The sequence below is a fragment of the Macaca mulatta genome, chromosome 10 (genome assembly GCF_049350105.2).
Source record: "Macaca mulatta isolate MMU2019108-1 chromosome 10, T2T-MMU8v2.0, whole genome shotgun sequence".
NCBI lineage: Eukaryota > Metazoa > Chordata > Mammalia > Primates > Cercopithecidae > Macaca > Macaca mulatta.
The window spans coordinates 14,446,567-14,468,247 of NC_133415.1; the positions used below are offsets into that span (position 1 = coordinate 14,446,567).

At 55.0% G+C, this 21,681-nt stretch overlaps 1 protein-coding gene across 6 annotated transcripts in view; it reads left to right on the forward strand.

Annotated features, from left to right (window-relative positions):
• Positions 1-1,481: 1,481 nt before the first annotated feature.
• The window catches only part of TMPRSS6 (transmembrane serine protease 6), a 39,450-nt gene continuing 19,250 nt past the window's right edge, over positions 1,482-21,681 (forward strand). Inside the window, exons 1-9 of one of the 6 annotated variants that reach the window (XM_077949802.1) lie at positions 1,756-1,930; positions 2,444-2,491; positions 6,127-6,323; positions 11,066-11,199; positions 12,456-12,523; positions 13,086-13,270; positions 13,576-13,617; positions 18,154-18,358; positions 21,072-21,208. In XM_077949802.1, the coding sequence (XP_077805928.1) occupies positions 6,128-6,323; positions 11,066-11,199; positions 12,456-12,523; positions 13,086-13,270; positions 13,576-13,617; positions 18,154-18,358; positions 21,072-21,208 (967 nt within the window). In that variant the 5' untranslated portion in view covers positions 1,756-1,930; positions 2,444-2,491; position 6,127. Of the gene's footprint in view, positions 1,931-2,443; positions 2,492-5,862; positions 6,032-6,126; positions 6,324-11,065; positions 11,200-12,455; positions 12,524-13,085; positions 13,292-13,575; positions 13,618-18,120; positions 18,359-21,071; positions 21,209-21,681 lie in introns of those variants that run through there. The other 5 variants (XM_077949800.1, XM_077949803.1, XM_015150283.3 and 2 more) reach the window with 5 other exon arrangements.

Here is a 21,681-nt window from a genome sequence, read left to right on the forward strand (position 1 = left end):
CCACACTGCACACACATACACAGTCCACACCCCCCCACCCCACACCATACACACCTCACAGACACACCCCCATACAAATCTTATACTCCACTCACAATCCCTACTCTCCACACATACACACACACACACACGTGCGTACACATTGTACACATACAAATTCCAGACTTTCTCTCACACACACATACTCTGGGACCCATATACCCACAGCACACAGCATCTCAGGTGTGCACCCCGCATTCTGGCCTCAGGATGTACACTCACTGAAAGTCAGCCTTGTTTGAGACAGACGCCCGCCAGCCTGCATGCACCCTAGAAAGCCCTGGCTCCCAGCCAGCACTTTGGCACACATATGGCTCAAAGCCACCTACACAGCAATGCTGTTCCATAGAACAACAATGCAGGTCACACTTGTGAGTTAACCTCTCTGATAGCCACATGCAACAAGGGGGGTGGTCACCCACGCCTGTAATCCCAGCTACTCGGGAGGCAGAAGCAAGAGGATCATGTGAGCCCAGAAGCTCCAGACCAGCCTGGCAACCCAATGAGACCCTGTCTCTGAAAAAAAAAAAAAAAACAGTGAAGAGAGGCAGATGAAAATTGATTTTAATAATACATTTTATTTATCCCATGATCGCCAAAGTGTTATTTCAATATGCAATCAATATAAAAATTGTTACCGTGTTGGTTGACATCCTGTTTGCACTTGGCCTTGGAAACCTCTTGTGCGTCTTCCCTATGCAGCTTTTCTCAGTTCAGACTGGCTCAGGAGCTGCGGGTGACCAGCGGCTACCGTCATGGACAGCACAGGGCTACGGAACCAGGTAGGAATTCATGCTGCGTATGGTGGTAATCATGCCTGTAATCCTAGCATTTTGGAAGGCCGAGGTGGGTGGGATCACCTGAGGTCATGAGTTCGAGACCAGGCTGGCCAACATGGTGAAACCCCCGTCTCTACTAAAAATATAAAATTTAGCCAGGCATGGTGGTGGGCACCTGTAATCCCAGTTACTCAGGAGACTGAGGCAAGAGAATTGCTTGAACCTGGGGAAGTGGAGGTTGCAGTGAGCTGAAATCGTACCACTGCACTCTAGCCTGGTTAACAGAGTGAGACTCTATCCCCCACCCCCGCAAAAAAAAAGAAAAAAAGGAACAAGGTAGGAATTCAAATAAACAGAAAATAGCATCAAACCCCACCCCTGCCTCTCCTTTCTCCTCTCCAGTCCCCAGAGTACATGGGCCCAGCCTCCTTTACTCTCTCTCAGGCCTGTAGCTCCTTTAGTTTCTCCCGTCCAGGTAAGCACCTGGCCTTACCTGTGTGAGCCCCTGCACTCACCTGCACTGGGCTCTGCATAGTCCCCAGTCCTTGACCCCCCCCCCACCTCATGCTCTTGGGGACCAGGGGCTGTAACCAGGCAGGCATGTCACCAGGCAACAGGCCTCGGGGGAGAGCTCAGATCTCCCGCACCTGCCTGCCAGCCTCTGGGGTGCCCATGGGCGGGGGGATGGGACAGGCCGGCCCTGCCTTCTCCTGCCTCCTGCCTGTTTACCTGTCCTCAGTCACAGTGCCGTCCTGGGCCCAGCAGGAGGAGCCCCATGGAGCCTGGGGCCACAGGCCACAGGGGACAAGGGCCAGACACCCTGGCCATGGCTCTAGGCCATTGATCCAGGCCGGGCTGGCACGGTGGGGGTAGGGAGGCCTTGGCCTGGACAAACAAAGGCTTCTGAGGCCTGCGTGCAGGCCCAGCACCTATCCGCCACTCCCAAAGGTAAGCGGGGGCCTCCAGAACAGGGGACCAGGATCTATAAATGACTTAGTGACAGTGTCCACCCTAAGAGCTGGGCCTGGCTCCCTGGGGCCTGAGTCACCTACCCTGCTCCAAGGCCAGGCCTGCAGGGCCTCATCGGCCAGAGGGTGATCAGTGAGCAGAAGGTGAGGGGCCCACAGAGCTGGGGAGGGGAGGGACCATGCAGGGTGACACCAGGTGTGTGGACAGGCACAGCATCAGTGCTGGGTGGTTGGTGGCCTGGGATTCAGGCGGCAGGGACAGGAGGAAGGCAGAGGCCACCCTACGCCTGCCTCGCAGGACTGGACGTGCTGCCCCCTCCATACCCGGTACCCCACCTGGGCCTTCTGGTGTAGGAGACAGGCCCAGAGCCCCACATTGCACCTGTGTACTGACTTAAGCACGGGACCCTGGGCTCGAAGGCTCAGAGTTGGCGTGTGTGTGTGTGTGTGTGTTCGTGTGTGTGTTCGTGTGTGTGGGGGAAGGGCATGCATCTGTGAATTTTTGTGTCATGAATATCCCTCGCGTGTCTCCACCTGTGTACATCTGTGGGTCTGTGAATGTGTTTATATGTGTGGAAGGGAGCCCCGCCCAGTCTCCCACACTCGCAGGTCTCTAGGGCCTAATGACTTCACTGAAAGATGCACCTACAACCCTAGCCCAGAGTCCCCGCTCTGCTCTGCTCTGCCCTGGCTAAGGGACCTCGGGTAAGTCATGTTACTGCTCTCTACCTCAGTTTCCCCAGCCATTAAACAGAGTTAGCAAAGCACACACCCCAGGCTGTTGGAGGCTGCAGTGGAGTTCGCAGCGCCGCCCAGCGCAGGGCTGGCACATGGTAGGAGTTCACACGCAGTGGTTGAATACAGATCTGCATTGCCGGGGAGTGGCGGCCCCGCCCCAAGGAGCTCAGCCTCCAGCGGGCAGACTCCAGACCCGCCAATGGCCAGAAGGGCAGGAGGGAGTGAAGAGCAGGTGCCAGGGTGGGGTCCAGGTGCTCAGAGCTGCGGGACTGCTTCAGGCCCCTGTGGCAATTGCAGCACAGTCCCCGCTTCCAGGAGCTCAATGTGAGGGGCAGAGAGGGTGCCCATAGGTGAACCGCACATCGCGAGGCACAGCTGCTCCTTCTAGGGCACTCTGGGAGAGCTGCAAAGAGGTGAGGTCTGAGTGGAGGTGACAGAGGCTGCATAAGAGCTGGCCAGGCTGGGAGGTGGGGGTCCAGGCAGAAGGAAGAGTGTGGGGATGCCTGGCCGTGAACAAGCACTGACAAGGCTCAAGGTCCAGGAGGGCTCTTGGTGCTGGCTGGCTGCTCTTAATCCGTAAATGTTTGCCACCATCCCATTGTTAAAATTTCTTACCAAGGGAAGGAAGTCCAGTGTCCCCGGGGTGTGACGGGGAGAAGAGAGGGTGAGAAAAAAGGAGGCAGGAGAAGGTGGCCAGGCCACATATGCACACAGCACCTTGGAGTTCCGTGGGGAGGAAGGAGCTGGGACCTTGTCATTCATTTGTTCAACAATTACTGAGTGTCCGCTGAGTACCAGACTCTGCTCTCACGCAGCTTACAGACAGGGAGGAGACAGATAAACAACGTATTTGCATATCAGGCAATTTAGGCCTCAGTCATTGCTATAAAGAAAAAAGCAGGAGAGACAGGGGAGTGCCCAGGGAAGGCCTCTCTGGAAAGGTGACATGTGACACCTTGGAGGAGGTAAAGGAGGGAGCTATGAGGCAAGCAGAAAGGAAAGGCTCAGCAAGCAGCAAACTCCCATTCAGCAAAGAGGACAGAAAACCTAGCCCCTGGGCCTTGTGGGACTCAGTTCTAGTTGGATGGAAGCCGTGGGAGGCTCGTGGACAGGCCACATAGTGACAACACGCAGTGTTTTTTTTGTATTTTTAGTAGAGACGGGGTTTCACCTTGTTAGCCAGGATGGTCTCGATCTCCTGACCTGGTGATCCGCCCCTCGGCCTCCCAAAGTGCTGGGATTACAGGCTTGAGCCACCGCGCCCGGCCTGGGTGGGAAGTTATGATGAGCCTGGGGGAGTTAATTTCCTACTACCACCATTTGGACTATGGCTTGGGTTTTTACAGAGGGTTTCCTGAAAACGAACCCCTCTGTGCTGCTCAAGTCCTCCCAGATGGATGCGAGGGGTATTGAGAGGGAGGCAAAATCTGCATAGAGAAGGAGGCCTGGCTTGGAGGATGAGAGGGGAGGGGAGGCCCACGAAGCACTTCACCCTGAGCTGCCCCTCTTCGGGGCTCCTCTAATGGACCCATGACCTTCTCTGAGCCTCAGTTTCCCTCTCTTTACACTGATTATCTGAGAGGTAGTAGGGCACCAGGGATACTGTGAACATTTGAGGAAGTGGGCAGGGCTCTCCCACCCATTGCCCATTGCCGGACATTTATCATTTACCATTCCCTGGCCTTGGCCCCATAAAAGCCAGTAGGGCCCATCCCACATGTGGGAATATCCTAGCTTAGGGTGTGGAGGGGGGTGCCATGCCCAATGAGGGTCCCCTGCAGTCCCTCCCTTCCTTGTATCTGATGGGGACCGCTCAGCAGAGTCACTGTGGCTGGACACCAAAGACCCTTAGCTGGGAAGGATGCCAAGGGGAGCTGGAGGGAGCCGGGAAGCTGGGAGAAGGGCCAGGACCCTTCATATCCACCTGGGAGGATTTTGAGCGTCACTAAAGAGCCGCATTTTTGGAAACCCACTTTGTAAAATCCTAAGACACAGCCCAAAGGGAGCCCCCGCCTGCATCTGGGGTGCATTTTATTTTTTTTAACGGTTTGTTTGTTTGTTTTTGATCAGAGTCTTGCTCTGTCACCCAGGCTGGAGTATAATGGCATGATCTTGGCTCACTGCAACCTCCCTTGCCCAGGTTCAAGTGATTCTCCTGCCTCAGCCTCCCGAGTAGCTGGGATTACAGGCGCCCACCACCACGCCCAGCTAATTTTTGTATTTTTCATAGTGACAGGGTTTCACCATATTGGCCAGGCTGATCTCGAACTCCTGACCTCAGGTGATCCACCCACCTGAGGTGTTGGGATTACAGGCGTGAGCCACCGCGCCCGGCCCTGAGGTGCATTTTAAAGCTACTCAGTATTTGTGGATACAGTAAGAGAAGATGAGCTTCCCAGTAGTGTGGAGCCCTTGCTCTCCTGGTGGGCGGGTCAAAGGCTTTCTCTGTACTGTCGGGAAACCTGCCTGAAAGGCCACATACATTGGGATATTTGCTTCAAAGCCTCTCAAAATAGAGTTGGAACCCTGGAACATGGAGAGGGGTGACATTCAGTTGCTATTTAATCATGATTTGTTAATCAACAGCTCATTTATGGGAGGCATCTTAGATTAGTGGAAAAAGCAGGGAGTCAGACATCCAGACTCAACCTCCGCTTTCCTGCTGTGTGACCTTGGGCAAGTGGCTTAGCCTCTCTGGGCTTCATGGTTTTTTTTTTTTTAATCTGTAAAATGCATCTGAGAGTGAATGCCAGGTATTCAACTCACAATGGAAAAATGCAGCTAGGAAAAGCCCTAGACTGCGTTATTGCTAGAACACTCTGGGTCTCAGTTTCCTCATCTGTTCAATGGGTACAGAACTGGAGGTTTAAGTGAGATAATGCAGGTGAAGTACCCATGTGGTGTGGGCTTGAGGAAGAAAACATGGGACAATGGTTCCACATCCCTGGGTGACCTGAAGATTAAGTGTGAAATGTCTCATGAGGGCACGAAATGAATATTAGTTTTTGTTCCCTTCCTCTGCTGTGAGAGTTTGAGAGTAGAAAGGTGAGAGAGACGGTACTCTGTGAAGGAAGGCAGGTCCCTGGCCCAGCACAGTGCCAGCTCAGGGGATTCTGGGGCAGGGGCTAAGTGCATGGGCTGTGTGGGCGTGGTGGGAAGCTCTGCGAACCAGAACCAGGAGCAAGAAACAGCATTCCTTGCGTGGAAGGGAAATGAGGGCAAAAGGTCCGATGCCTACAGAAGTCTACACCCCATGTACTTCAGTTCTGTCTGTGGGTGCAGCCTCTAGGGAGGTGGGTGTTCAGGCACTGAGACCTCCATCTGTCCTCTGACCACAGGGAAGCCAGCGGGAAGCAAAGGTGGGGTTCTTGAGCCACACCCAGTCCAGCTCTGGTGCCTGCCCTCTGGGGTGAGCTGCCTTGAGATGCACTTCGCTCCTCTGTGAACTGTCTTGGCACCCACTTCCGGTCACTGCCGCCTGATGTTGTTACTCTTCCACTCCGAAAGGCAGGGAAGTCCTGCTTCTGTACCCCACCAGTGCTCAGCAGAGGCTCCCTTGCAAATGCGAGGCTGATTCCAACTTCGGTCTGTTTCTCTGGCAGGATGCCTGTGGCCAAGGCCCCCCAGGTGGCTGGCGGGCAGGGGGACGGAGGTGATGGCGAGGAAGCGGAGCCAGAGGGGATGTTCGAGGCCCGTGAGGACTCCAAGAGAAAAGCCCGGGGCTACCTCCGCCTGGCGCCCCTGTGGCTGACCCTGGTTGTGCTGACTTCAGTGGGGGTGCTACTCTGGTATTTCCTAGGTAATGTCGTGGGACTGCCTGGGAGAGGCACCTGGGGAGGACTTAGTAGCAGGCACAGCAGGACAGAACGGGGTTCCAGGCTCAGCCATGCTTAGCATGTTGCTGTGTGATCTTGGGCAAGTCACTTCTCCTCTCTGGGTCTCCCTCCCTGTCCTGCCAGCTAGAGACGCTGTCAGAGCCTGGCTCCAGGTCCTATGGCTCAGGCCTGCTTCCCGCTTGGGCAAAGTGCCCCAAGGCTCCCTACCAGGTGGGGAAAATGGGCTCTCCTAGCAGTCAGTTCTTGTGAACCAGCATTCCCCAGAGCATAAACATTGCCTTCCCTTGCCTACAGTCCTCCTGGGTTGCCCCTGAGGCTTGGAGCCAACCCAGGCCTGAAGAAGGAGGCCCAGAGGCACTCACGGTGCCTGGTACCAATTAGTGCCTCTGCTCACTTGAGCCCAGCCTGCATTCTCCTCTAGGGTGGGGACCACAGCTCTATCCCTTCTGGGTCTCCAGGGTCCAGCATGAATGGGGGATGGAGCGGGCAGCTGGAGAGCAGCTAGCCTTAGGGGCCTCTCCCATGTCCTTAATTATGGCCGGCACACAACCCTCAGTCAGTGTCCTGGTGCTTGGGGAGCAACTGGCCTGTGCTCTGGGTCCATCCATCCAGGCTTCCATTCATTCATTCATTGAATAAATGCTCTTGAGCATCTATTATCTTTCTCTAAGATTGATGGAGTCTATCCTCTTCCTTCTGCCTTTGACAGTGGGAAGTAACGGAGAAACCAAACTAGACTGTGCCTATACACTGTACACTGTAGAAGACCCATTCATTCGTTCATTTATTCAGTGCCAAGCACCTCCTGTGTGCCAGGTACCGGGGTCAGCCCCTGTCCTTGTGATTTAGCCAAGGCGTCAGACCTGACACTTACGCTAAAGCACAGCATGTGCTGGGACAGAGAAAGCTGAGGGCTGGGAGGCCACGGCAGGGACAATCCAGCTGCCTGCGTGATCAGAGGCATCCCATTAAACATCCTGCAAAGGTTAGCTAGTGCTTTTACTGGCCGAATCTCCTGGTGGAATTCCAGGCCTGTTGAAAGCAACCTGGGGACCAACCTTGCAGCAGTGGAGCGAAATCCACGTAGGCCTAGATCCAAGGGGGTCAGGGTTGGTGGTGTCTGGAACCAGCCTCTGGGAGTGACGCTGTTGGGAACCCCAGGTCTGACATGGGCCTGCTTGCAATGACTTACAGTGATTCTACCCAGAGTTGAGCAACGCAGGCAGTAGACGCTGTGTGCATTTCACCACCGGCAAGAAGCCAGTGCCCCAGATAGCACAGGGCTGTGGGGGCCTCCTCAGGTTTCGGGCTAATGAGTCTTAAGGGTAAACCATGGGGCACTGGGCTGGAGGGGCAGGAACTCACCTGCCAATTATTTCTCTTTGCAGAGGAGTTTAATTCCCCCGATTATGCTCCTGGGGTAAATCATCCCCACCCCAGGAGAGGTGCTCCACGGGGCTGAGGACCCAAGGGGTGAGTGCTCCCAAGCCTCGGCTGGGGGTAGCCAACTCCCCCACAGAGGGATTAAGGGTTGGAGGAGGCACTTCGGGAGCTGTTTGAAAGACTCCTCCCGCCTGGACCAGGCTGTGCTCCTGAGACTGGGTGCTGGGCAAGGAGGTGGATCAGAGACATGCCCCGCCCTGTCTCGAAGAGGAGGTACACAAGTGGCCAGTGACACTGGTGCACAGGCCCCAATCGAGGAGGGCAGCCTGGCCCGAGGAGAGGGTGGGGCCGGCTTCTCAAGGAGGATGGTAGCAGAGCCCTTAATACCACCAACCGTATTTCCTGGGTCCTTTTCCTTTCCTGCTCTCCCAGGCAGGAGTTTTATATGTTCTCAAGCCCCCAGCACCCGCCTGCCCCTGTCTCTTGCTTCAGTGAGAAAACAGAATGGCTTAGAAGAGAAGCCCCACACATGTCGGCCCACCTGCCCTCCCAGCTGCATCACGTGCACTCCTCCGGAGCCCCCGATCCCGCCCCCTCTGCGCACACAATGGCCCGGCACCAGCAAGGGTGCCCTCTTTCCCCCAGCAGCAGCGTCTATCAGTGTCCCTTGGGGTGCCTCCCCCATTTCTCTGCTCCTTGAAGGAGCTGTCAGTCCACACACCTAGTCTCTCTGTGCCCTTTCCAACCTGGTTCCCCCTGCCCCCCAACTCCAACGGCCATTGTCAAGCTCACCAGGTTGCTAAATCCAATGTCCAGTTCTCAGTCTTCATTGCACTTGACCCGGGGGCTCACTCCCACCTCCAGAAGCCCTTTGCTCTCTTGACTTTGGGCCGCCACTGGGTCCTTTTTGCTCAGCGGGTTTTGCTTTTTCTGTGTCCCTGCTGATGGGGGGGGGCCTCTCCTTTCTCTCTCCACCACTTCTTTCGTGATCTCATCTGCTACCCTTAGCTTCGAGTGCCCTTTATACCCTGATGACACCCACATTTGCATTTCTAGCCTGGGCCTCTCCCTTGAACTTGACTCTAGAGCTGCCCCTGCTCTTCCTCTCATATGTCTAAGGAGCATCTCAGACCCCAGGCGTTCAGACCGTGAGGTCTCTGCATAATTTCCCCCAGACCTGCACCTCCCACATCCCAGTCCAAGACCACTTCTTTCTGGCACCTTCCCCTTACTCCTCTCTTTCTTTTCCACCCCAGCCCCAATTTGCCAGCAAACCTGGTCATCTCTGACTCCAAAATACATCAAAAACGGCTGAAGCCAATCACTTCCCACCCTCTGCTCTGCCGCAGCCGGGGCCAGGCTCTGTCCCCTTGGACATCTCTGCCCTGGAGCCCTGCAGGTGTGTCCTCGATGCTCTGCCTGCCTCTGTCCAGCCTTCTTAGAGCCTTTCTCAACGTAACAGCAGAGGGACCATTTGATGAAGCAAACCAAATCCTCTAATTTCCCTGCTTAAAATCTCATGTGGGGCCAGGCACGTGGCTCACGCCCGTAATCCCAGCACTTTGGGAGGCCGAGGTGGATGGATCACCTGAGGTCGGGAGTTCGAGACCAGCCTGACCAACAGGGAGAAACCCTGTCTCTACTAAAAATGCAAAATTAACAGGGCGTGGTGGCACACGCCTGTAATCCCAGCTACTCGAGAGGCTGAGGCAGGAGAATCACTTGAACCCGGGAGGCAGAGGTTGTGGTGAGCCAACATTGCACCATTACACTCCAGCCTGGGCAACAAGAGCGAAACTCCGTCTCAAAACCAAACCAAACAAAACAAAACCAAAACAAAATACCTCCCGTTCCTCCCATCTACCCAGGGTGAAAGCCCGAGTCCTCCCAGGCCTGACAAGCCCTACCCGGCCTCTCCCCTTCCCAATCTCATACCCTCCTGCTGTCCCCTTCCCAATCTCATACCCTCCTGCTGTCCCCTTCCCAATCTCATACCCTCCTGCTGTCCCCTTCCCAATCTCATACCCTCCTGCTGTCCTGTTGCTCACTCTTTGCTGCTCCTGAACCACACCAGGCCTTTGCACTTGCCCCTGCCTGTGATACTCTTTCCACAGATGTACATCACCTTCTTCCCTGACCTCCATACTGCAGCCCGCCCCACGCCCTGGTTTCCACCGCACTGATCACCTCTAACCTGTTATACGCTATGTGTGGTTTACTGTCTGATTCCTTGCTAGTCTGCAAGCTATTAAGGGCAGTTTTTTCTTGATTGTTCTGTTCGTTGTTTTGCTCATATAGTCCCAAGTGCTTTGGCTCAGTTCCTACACATAGCAGGCTCTCAGGAAGTATTTGTTGAGTGGATAAATAGGGGTGTAAACCAGGGCTATGAGTCTACCCTCTTCACTTCAGCCAAAATAGTCTTTGCAAAACAGAAGTATGATGACATCATTCCTGATTTTAAACCTTTCACGGTTTCTCTTGTTCTTCGGGTAAAGACCCAGTGGGCCCTGCCCTGCGGAGGCCCCAGCTCCTTGCCACCCCTCCCCATCCCTGATTGCTCCAGTCAAACAGGCTTCCAGCCCGGGTCCTCACCATGGTCCCCGTGCCACCAGTCCTGTGCCCCATGCTGCTCCCTCTGTTTGAAGGTACTTCTCTTCCTCTTCTCTTACCAATTTACGGTTTCCCCATCCCTACATACCAGCTGGAGGGTCACTCCACTCTGGCCCAGCCTGAGTGTCTTCGTCATGTCCCCTCAACAGCACCGAGTGGCACTGCTCCCTGATGGCACTGCTTACAGATGGGTGCCGCGTGCTTTGTGTTTGCCAGCGCCACGCCTTTCTTATCCACCGTCAGCTTCATGAGGGGAGACACATCTGTCTTGGTTAACTAGCGTACCCCATGTAGTTGGTGCTTAGTACACACCTGTGGGATCCCTGGATGAGCTCACGAATAGAAGGATGCCTAGTGGTGCTGACCCACAGCCTTGGCCTCCTGGGCCTATGTGGATTTCCTGGCCTTCCTGTCGTTGGTGTCCTGGACTGCTCGCTGTGTCAGCCTCTCCCTGGGAACCTGTAGGACACCATCCATCTGGGAGCCTCTCACCTCCCTGGCACCGTGCAACCAGTTTGTCATCCAATAAACTTTGGATGACCATGATGACAATGGCAGTAACAAAGATGATGATGATGAGGATGATGGTGCTGTGGAGACCCAAGACACTGAGGCTGAGCGGAGGGTGTGGGTGGCAGGAGAAGGCATGGAAGAGACAGGGGCCTTTCCCATCCGCTTCCTCCATTAACCCTGCTGGTTCCTTCCTGGGCAGGGTACAAGGCGGAGGTGACGGTCAGCCAGGTGTACTCAGGCAGCCTGCGCGTGCTCAATCGCCACTTCTCCCAGGATCTTACCCGCCGGGAATCCAGTGCCTTCCGCAGTGAAACCGCCAAAGCCCAGAAGATGGTAAGAAAGGATTTGGGGGATGAGAGGGAGGGAATGTGAGGGTGAAAAGAGAGCAGTGGGGTCTGATCACATGGAGCCAGTTGGTCAACCCATCTGGAGCACTCACGGGGACCACAGCCCTGCTCCAGGCACCATGGAAGCAGATGAGGTTGAGGGTGATGGGAAAGTTAGCGGACGCTTGAGTCAATCGCACTCGGATTAGATCCTGATCCTGCCTCTTACCAGGGGTGGAGCATGACCTTGGGAAAGCTCCCGCAGTGCAGCTGACACTGTCAAGGGCCCGATCCTGCCCTTCCATTACAGGACGTGGCCTGCTCCTGCCTCTCCGTTACAGGATGGTGGTTCACTGCACAGAGGCTGGTCTACTGCCTGCCACTCTCAGGCTGCAGGATCAGTGCCCAGCAAGGCAGGCCAGAAGTGCCAGGGAGTTATTCCCAGGAACACCCCTGAGCCATGAGCGCTGGAGTGGGTGGATCAATACCACAGCTTCTTTGGCCCTGGCTGGGGGAACGGTTCAGAGAGTGTTCCAGGCTGTCTCCCAGAGATGCCCTGCTGGGCTAAGCTCAGAAGCTCTCAGCTTTACACTGCACATTCATGGCCCCGTGTTGGTTACCCACTTTCCAGTCTCTCCCTCCCAACTACTGTTTCCCGGAATCACCTCCAAATAAACCACTTGCTCCACCTTGTCAATGGAGGGTCTGCTTCTGGGGGACCCAGCCTGAGGCTGCCTGTTTCCTCCTCCATGAAGTGGGAGTGATAACAACAGGACCCGGCTGCAGATTTGTTGCGGGTTGCAGTGAAGTTGAGATAACACGAACACTATTCCCACGCCGCGCAAATACTTGAGAGCCTGTAATCCTGCCAGCAGCGCTGTAGTTGGAGATGTGCAAAAAATCCAGCCAGCTGTGCTACCCATCAGAGCTGCTGGCTTGTCCCAGGCCACGGGAGGAGGTGCGGAGGGGACCCAGGAGCTGAGTGGGGTTTTTCAGAGTTGAGGAGTGACTTTTGGCAAGGCGCAGAGGGGTCATCGGCAGTGCGGGTGGAGGTGAGAGTCAGGTATAGGGGAAAGGGAAAGATGGGGAGGTTCATGCATGCCCCGGCCTGGCCACTCAGCACTGTGTGACTGTGATCAAGCCTGTCCACCTTGGAGGCTCCTGCATGGAGCGGGGCTGCCGGGAGGAGCAAAGGGCACCCTGAAGTAGGAAGTGGCCCTCCTTGCAGAGGGTCCCAGGAGCTCCTGTCTTCCCTTCTTACAGCTCAAGGAGCTCATCGCCAGCACCCGCCTGGGAACTTATTACAACTCCAGCTCCGTCTATTCCTTTGGGTGAGTTGTCCTTGCCCCTGACAAGCTCCTGCAAGAAGCTGAGATACAAAGAGTGGGAGGGGACTCTGTAGGCTTCTGATGCAATGCCTTCATGTTTCAAATGGGAAAACTAAGGCACGGAGAGGGAACTTGGCTTCCTGCATGTCACCCTCCCTTCACTGGGCTCATCTGTAGAATGGAAACATGGGTGTGATAGGTTTGCACCAGGCAATGACTGTGATGGGTGATCAAGGGCTTGACACCATCAGGCGAGGCCATGTTGGAGGGCGATGGGGTTACGAGCATTGGCTCCAGGGCCTGGCTGCCCTGTTCGCATCTGGTTCTGCTGCTTGCCTTGAAGCATAGTCTATGAGGCACAAGTTCAACTCTCGTGCCTCAGTTTTCTCATTCATAAAATAAGGATGATGAGAGCGCCTCCTTCAGAGGTTGCTAGGAGGCTTCTGTGTGAAGACGGACAGCAATGGCTGGGGTGTGGAAAGTGCTCAATGTGCATGAGCAGGGGCGGGGCAGGGGCCAGACCTCAGAATCCTTCCCTGGCCCCTCTCATTTCTGCCTGCCTTAGGGAGGGACCGCTCACCTGCTTCTTCTGGTTCATTCTCCAAATCCCCGAGCACCGCCGGCTGATGCTGAGCCCCGAGGTGGTGCAGGCACTGCTGGTGGAGGAGCTGCTGTCCACAGTCAACAGCTCGGCGGCCGTCCCCTACAGGGCCGAGTACGAAGTGGACCCCGAGGGCCTAGTGATCCTAGGTCGGTACTGGGAGTGGAAACGTGGGGTTGGCCTCGTGAGGTTGGGAGAAACAAGCTGTGGTGTGGCCTGGGGAGGCTGCCTGCCAGGGCTGGGGTGCCCTCAGGGTGGGCCCCCCAGGAGGGCCCCCAGGTGAGGTAGCAGAGCCATTGCATTCAAGGAGCCAGGAAGGAAAGGTGGGGTAGGGGTGCTTAGGGTCAATCTCAGACAAGGCTGGCTCCAAGAGTCTCCTCTAATTTTATTTTCATTGTATTTTCTTTTATTTATTTTGTCCTTGTTTATTTGTTTGTTCATTTCCTTTTATCAGAAGCCAGTGTGAAAGACATAGCTGCACTGAATTCCACGCTGGGTACGCTACTTTTTTCCCCTCCCCACTTTCCTTTTGAGTTGGTGTTTGTATTGACTTTGTTGTGTGTCAGGGGGACACATGGCCTCTGTCGTGGGTGCAGAGAGCCCTGGCCCAGAGTCACCCAGGGGATGCCATGGTGGACTCAGTGATGTGTCCCCAGCAAGTCTTGGAAACTGTAGGGGGAGAGGAGGTGGCTTTGTGCACGCATGTATTTTGTGTGTGTCTTGTAGACAAGTGTGCATGTGTTCCTGTGTGGGTGTGAGAATGAGTCAGATTTAGTGGTCCACAAACGTGACTCTCCTTCTCTATCATTGACTTCAACCTGCCCACAAGCCATTTTTCCACTGATGGTAGAAAATCACCTCGCCAATTCACGGTGTGTCAGGTCTTTTGGAGGTAGCGGTGCCATTGCATTCAAAAACACTCCTTCCACCTTTTCCTTTCCTTCCCAGTCAGGCTCATCAGCCCTCCCTCCCTACCTGGTGCCATATTGCTAGAGTCACCTTGCATTTCTCCAAGTGGACCCACAATCTTTCAGCTGACCAGCAGAGTCACCGCGCTGCACAAGGCAGGAAGTGCTGTCCAAGTTGTAGTTTGTGTGAGTTGTGCAGTGCACCAACTGGGCTGCTGGACTGTACGGCCCCTAAATTCTCAGATTCCTCCTACAGTATCTAGCATTGTCACCCAGAGCCAAGGTGGGGGTGAGCGTCTCAACCCCTTCTCAGGGAGGGAGGCAGAGTTTAAATCCTTGTTATACTTTTCCTTAACTTCCCCTTTTCCCATCCTGCTGGTCAAATGTTTGCTTTGTTGGATGGAGGTGATGAGCTCAAAGTACAGTTTTCAAAGAGGTGAAATCATGATTCTCATACAAAGATAGAGTGACCACGTGTCAAATATGTATTTAACTGATTAACAGGGGAACCAGCGGAATGGTAAAGAATGCAAGAAACTGATCTGTCTGTCTGTCTATCTATCTATCTATCTATCTATCTATCTATCTATCTATCTATCTATCTTTCTATCTGTCTATCATCCCTCTCTTGATATCTGTCTGTCTACAGTTGTTCTGTAATTATCTGTGCTCAGTGGGTGTTCGTTTCATGAGTGAATGATTTAACAAATGAATGAAAGCATGAATGAGGAGACTGGTTCAGTGTGCGTCCAGGGCAGAGTCTCAGGGAGCAGCGGTAACAACTTAAACCCTTGAAGTGGACTTTCTGAGCACTTCCTTTATGCCAGGCCCCATTCCTGTGCTGAGGACACCAGGACGACCGTGTCCTCACCCCTGCCCTCGGAGGAGCTTCAAGCCCCATGAGGGAGACAGAGCACATAAACAGACTCTCATAACATCAAGTGCCAGTGTGAAAATAGAGGGCCCAGAGGCAGTGGAGAGAGGGAATTGTTTGTTCCAAAGCAGAGGAGGGGTAAATCAAGAGCCTCACACAGAGTCCCAGATCTACAGGAGGAAGGGGTGCTCCTGACTGGGGGATCCTGGAAGACTTCATGGAGGGGGCATCAGATTTGGGCATGGGCTGGGCGTGGTGGCACACGCCTGTAATCCCGGCACTTTGGGAGGCCGAGTTGAGCAAATCACCTGAGGTCAAGAGTTCGAGGCCAGCCTGGCCAACATGACAAAATCCCGTCTCTACTAAAAATACAAAATTAGTGGGGCGTGGTGGCCCATGCCTGTAATCCCAGGTACTTGGGAGGCTGAGGCAGGAGAATTTCTTGAACCCAGGAAGTGTAGGTTGCAGTGAGCTGAGATTACACCATTGCATTCCAGCCTGGGCGACAAGAGCAAACTCCATTTAAAAAAAAAAAAAAAATTAGCCGGGCATGGTGGTGTGCACCTGCAGTCCTAGCTACTCGGGGGTGGAGGAGGGGAGGCTAAGGTGGGAGGATCACCCGAGCTCAGGAGGTTGAGGCTGCAATGAGCTGTTGTGATCACAACACTGCACTCCAGCCTGGGTGACAGGCTGTCTCAACAATAAAATAAAATAATTTTTAAAAGAAAAAGAAATTCAGGCGTGGGGGTAGGCAGGGATTTGTCAGGGTGAGAAGGAGAAAGGGTTCCCTGGGCAGAGAGAATGGCAGGGGCAAAGGCCAAGGGAGAGCAACACCCAAGGCATGTTCAGTTACTTCCTCCCAGCCCCGAGAGGTGCCAGGCTCCCTGACGGTACTTCTGATTAACAAGAGGTTAGCACACACCTCTCCACTGAATTCACCTAAAAAAAAAAAAAAAGAGTAATTATTAAAGTGGCAAGAACAAAGAATCTGCTTAGAGCAAGATTTAAAGAACACAAAACCCTAGGAAGAGCCAGGCATCTTTCCCCAGCTGCTGGTGGAGGCTCTGTCCCTTCCCTAGGCAGATACTGTTGGTCTCTCCCTGGGGAGCTCGGCTCCCCACTGCAGTCAGCACAGCCAGGGGTCAGGGAGAAGGAGCTGAGCCACAGGCGGCAGCATCAGAGCAAAGTGTATTCACCTTCATTCCCTTCCTGGTCCTCAGCACTGCCCGGAGGAGGTCATAGGACAGGGATTATTATCACATCCATTTGACAGAACTTGGAATGGCTAAGCCACTGGCCCAGACTCAGTTAACTACCCAGAGGTAGTGAACATCTACCTCTACAGAGTCCGAGGTTGATAATCTACAATCAATAGTAAGTCAGAGTTATTATTCCTGAGAGCCTCCGGGGGACTTAATCAGACGATGCCTGGGGACAGAGACTGGCTCACTGCAGCCTGGACACCGAATCTGGTCCACTGCTGCCTGACCAAGAATGACATCATCACACAGCTGATGAGTGTTGGTGCTAGGTGGGGAGGGTAGTGCCCCTCCTTCCTTCTCTCCAGTTTTCTCCCCCTCCCCCCTCCCCCGGGGGCCCAGCAGATGGCTAGCCTAGGGAGCTGCCCTCAGTCTGTCCAAGCTGACAGGGGGACCTTTGCTTGTCGGTGGCCTTCCAAATAAGACGATTTAAAGCAGAGAAAATAGACTGAAAACTCAGGTTTTATAATTTCATGTCACCAGGCTGCCTCCCACATCCCAGGTTCATTCCTAAATCCCCACTGGCTCCTGGAAGAACACCAGGCTTCTAGTGAGGTTTAAATGAGATACTGGATGCTCCATGGGAGAGAATATGTTCACTGCCAGACCCTGGTGCCTAGATGGAACACACAGTAGGTGCACAGTCACTGTTTTGAATGAATGAATGAATGAATGAATGATGCAGGTGGTACTGCTTTGTAAGTTCTAGCAGTGCATCAGAGCTTATGGATTAGATGGAAGAGCAGAGGCTCACTGGTGTGTGGGGTAGGGGTGTAGGGTGTAATGGTGAAGGAGTTGTGAAGCGAGGCAGCCGTGAGATGGGCTAGGTCTGAGCCTCAGGCGGGGCCAGCGGCAGGATGACAAGTCACAGGCCTTTCTTCCCAGCCCTACCTGCTCCGTTTCCGTCACACCCACCTGAGGAACAGGCAATGTCTTTACTGAGCCCCTACTGTGCAAGGCGCCGTGCTGGGCACTCAAACGTGCGTCATGTCACAACCTGCTGATGACCCTGCAAGGGTGGTGTTATTGTCCCATTCTACAGATGAGGAAACCAAGGCCCAGGAAAGATTAGGTGGTGGCTGGGCAAACCTAGATGTGTCTGGCCCAGGTCTGTGCAATGGGCACAATCATTGAACGTATCTCATAGAGCTGTTGTGGGCATTCAGTGAGACACTGAGGGAAGGCATTCAGCTCGGTTTCTGGCCTGTAGCAAATGCTTGGTAAGCACCTGTTTTATTCTGACGACTTCACCATGATTAGCTCAAAGCTCACGTCCTCCCCTCAAGGCAGCCTCCCAGACTCCTCCTTGGGGCAGTCCCTTCTCTCTACCAGAAGTGAAGCCCTCATCCCCTTGCCTCCTCATTGCGTGTGGAATCGCTGTTCTCCACAGTGTTGCTCGCAGCAGCCAGAGGAGTGTGTGGTCCAAGCCAGCCCATGTCTAGCCTTGCTCAACCTTCTGTGGCTCCCTATGGCTGCAGGAGAAAGCAGCGTCGGTCCTGGGAGTGGCCTGGTCCGGGCCTCCCTGCCTTCAGCTTGTCCTCTAGACACATGTGCCCTGTGTGTACTTTTCTCAAAGCTGCCTTTTCGCCCCAGCCTCTTTGCTCACGCGGGGACCCCCAGGATGCCCCCAGCCTATAGGCTGGGTTTGGAACCATCACCTCCTGAGCTATTCTTGCCTGTTCTGTGTCTGTTTGTCTCCGCTGTCATCCATGTCCCCAGGCAGTGACTGTATCTTTACCTGGGCACTGAGAAACCATGAAGCTCAGTGGGTGTCCGTTCCATGAGTGAATGACTGAACCAATGAACAAATGCGTGAATGAGGATACTGGCAGGGAAAGAGAAGGATCGGGTAGAGCGTGTCTGGCTGTCCCCACCTGGCTCCCCTGCCCGGCCCATCCTGCCTCGGGGAGGACCTTGAGGAACCTGGCTCCCCAGGGTCCCCTCCTTCTGGGTCACAGGAATCAGGGGCTTTGCCCCTCTTCCCGCTCCAGGTTGTTACCGCTACAGCTACGTGGGCCAGGGTCAGGTCCTCCGGCTGAAGGGACCCGACCACCTGGCCTCCAGCTGCCTGTGGCACCTGCAGGGCCCCGAAGACCTCATGCTGAAACTCCGGCTGGAGTGGACGCTGGCCGAGTGCCGGGACCGACTGGCCATGTATGACGTGGCTGGGCCCCTGGAGAAGAGGCTCATCACCTCGTGAGTCCCTGGGAAGGAGGGCGGGAGGGAGGGCTGGAAAGGGGAATGGCTGATTAGGGGGTTAAAAGTCACACACAACATTCTTAGACAAGTGGGGGTAGGACCTTGGGCCTGGGTATCTGGGAGACAGGACGGCTAGTCTAGAGGGGATAGGAGAGAGGAGGCTGGAGATGGTTGTGTAGTGCGAGCGCTTCCCCTCCCCGAGCCTCGGTTTTCCCATTTGTAACAAAGCTGTTGTTCTAGATGACCCGTACAGACAGCTCTGGGAGGCACTGTGGCTTGTTGGGATATTTCAGAGCCTGGCTGCAGCCTGGACTTTCAACCTCTGGGCTCATTCCTAAATCCTGACTGCTTCCTGGCAGAGCACCCACCCTCCCTGCTTCCAGGCTGCTGGTGGGGTTTAAATGAGACACTAGATTCGCAATGGGAGGGGATATCTTCACTGCCGGGCCCTGGTGCCTAGATCAAACGCACAGTTGGTGTGCAGCATCTATTTTGAGTGAACCAATGAATGATGTAGGTGGTACTGCTTTGCAAGCTCTAGCAATGCATCAGAGCTCATGGATTAAATGTAAGAGCGGAGAGGTTTACTGGTGTGTGGGGTGGGGGTGTGGGGGTGTGGTGGGGAACCCCCTGCCTCCTAGCTGTGTGCCCTAAGTTACTTTGCCTCTCAGAACCTTCTTACCTTGCATCTTGTGGGATCATTGGAGGATTTAAATCAGACTATCTGTACCATGATCCTTACACATAGTGAGTGCCCAGTAAATGCTAGCCATTATTGTTATCATTATATATAGTCTAACTGGGACTGGGCCACAAAAGGCGTTGAGTACCAGGCGCTGTTTGGACTTTGATAAGTGGGGAGCTATTGAAAGTTCTGAGATCTGCGGCATGTGCGTGAGCTGAGTTCCTGGAGGGCTCTGGGAAGCACAGAGAAGCCAGACACCATCTGACTTCCAGGTCCAAAAAGGGTGGGGACACTTAGGGGCTTCCCCTGGGGCTTCTCCAGGTGCCCCTCAGCTTGGGAGGGGACCTGACTGCCAGGCCCAACTCTGTTCCTAGTCACTGTGGCTCCTGGTGGCTCCCTCATCCCAGACCCTTGGAGAAGCTCTAAAATGACAGGTCAGACAACATTTGGGGTTCTCAAGCTCGTACCCCAGAAACCTGCTAGGGAATGGGAGTGAGGGGGCCTTTGGTGGTGACAGGAAGACAGAGCAGGTGGCCCCTTGCCCAGGTTCAACTATGTGCTTTGTTTCTGCGTTCCATGTTTCATTGACAAGGGCTCTGCTGCTAGGTAAATAAAATAACCCCCCCCAACAATGAAAGCAAAAGCCCCCTTTAAAGGTGACCCCCAGGTCTCTTCCATCCTGATCTCGTATCTCCCACCTCCCAGGGAAGATGAGCCAGTAAGGCCCAAAAGGACATGGCTGTGTGGGAGGGTGGGGGGGGGCGCGGTCTGGCTGGGGAGACTAGAGCACTGCAGGAAGACCAAGCTGGAATGGTAGGAAGAAGGGACGAGGGCCTGGGGGGCGAGCGGGGTGGTGCCTGCTACTGGAGGCCACCTCCCTCCTCTGGCGAGAGGCCAGGGGAACTGCCCCATCTCCGGACTCTGGGCACCAAGACCTTCCCAGGGAGACCCCCTGGGCTTATGCACACCACGCCTTCAACCGGCTGCAGGCTGCTCGGATGCCACGTGTAGTGATTTTGCGGCTGTCCTTGGAGGAGCTCAGGTACTCGCTTGCCAAGGTGCCCAAAATCCCTCCAGCGGCACCCCTTCCTCCTGTCAAGGCCCAGGTGCCCACGCACAGTCAGCAGGCAGGGAGGCTATTGGGTTACCCACTCAGGGGCAGGCAGGGCTGTTAGTTTCTTATAAATTGGCCCATCAGATGCGCTGGGCCTCCAGAGGGTATCGTCATTGACACTGGGAAGTTTGGTGGAGGTTGGTGAGAGGGTGATGGGGCGCTGGGGAACCCATGTCTGAGACAGGAAGACCAGGGGCATCTGTGTATGTGGGAGGGTACCAGTCATCACAGGCAATGCCTAGCGCAGGCCTGTCTCTGCCATGGACTGCCGGTGAGGCCTCAGTTTCCCCATCTGGGAATCAAGAAGCTGACTTCAACAGTGTCACTGGAGTCTTTTCCGGGCTGACATTCCAGACTTCTAAAAGCCCAGAAGTCTAAGATACGGTTATTTGTTCCGAGCCCCCCAGGCACCAAGCTCTGGGCAGATTTCTGGGGCACCCTGGGGGTCACCAGACCACACCTGCCTTCTCCCTGTCGCATCCTTGAACACGGCCAGGAGTTGCAGTGCAGGCAGCCAGAAGGGGTGGCCCCTGCAGATGCCAGTCTAGTCTTCCTGCCAGGGATGCTAGGGGCCACAGGTGATTCCGTAGCAGGGTGGAGGAGGCTGGGGAGGGAGCATGAGACTTGAGCCAGCCATCATCATTGAACTGTAAGCTCCAGAAGTCTGGGGAACCTCCAGGCCTCTCTCACCCGAGGAGCTGGCCTGGTTCTTGGAGGGCCTTCAGTCTGTCCTCTGAGGCCAGGGAGACACAGACTTCCCATGGACACACAGCGGTCTCTAGTAGCAGACCTGGGTCCAGAACCCAGATGTCCAGACTCTCATCCACCATCCCGGAGCAGCTGCCTGCCACCCTCCCTGCCACTCCCCTCCCAGACCCCGGCCCAGCCTTGCCGCTTTTCTGTTCTGCCAGGGTGTATGGCTGCAGCCGCCAGGAGCCTGTGGTGGAAGTCCTGGCATCGGGGGCCATCATGGCGGTGGTCTGGAAGAAGGGCCTGCACAGCTACTACGACCCCTTTATGCTCTCCGTGCAGTCGGTGGTCTTCCAGGGTGAGGGGTGAGGGGACTCTGGGGCAGGGGAGGGGTGGTGGTAGAACCCCAGGGCCCTCCACTGGGCTCACTGCTCACCTTTTTGCCCAACTTGGGGACGGGATGGAGAGGGAAGGTTCTGGAAGCTCCTGCTGCTCTCCACTCCCCACCCTGGCCCCACTCTTCCTTCCGCCATTTGCACTTCCACCCCGCTCTGCCCCTTGACCCTTCTACCCGTTCGCAGTCTCTGTCTTCCCGGCATCGCTCCCTCACTTCTCTCCTCTTTCCCTCTCCATCCTTCTTCCTCCTTTTCTCTTTTCTGTGCTGACTGCCTCTCTTCCCTCCTCACCCTCCTGGACCTGTGTCCCCTCCCCTCTGCCCCTCCCTGCCCTCTTCCCTCGGCACCCACCAGTGGCTGGGCCTGGAACACCGGTCTGTTTGCAGCAGGACTCAGAACTCCTTGGATTCTGCCCTAGACAGTCCGCTTACGGCCA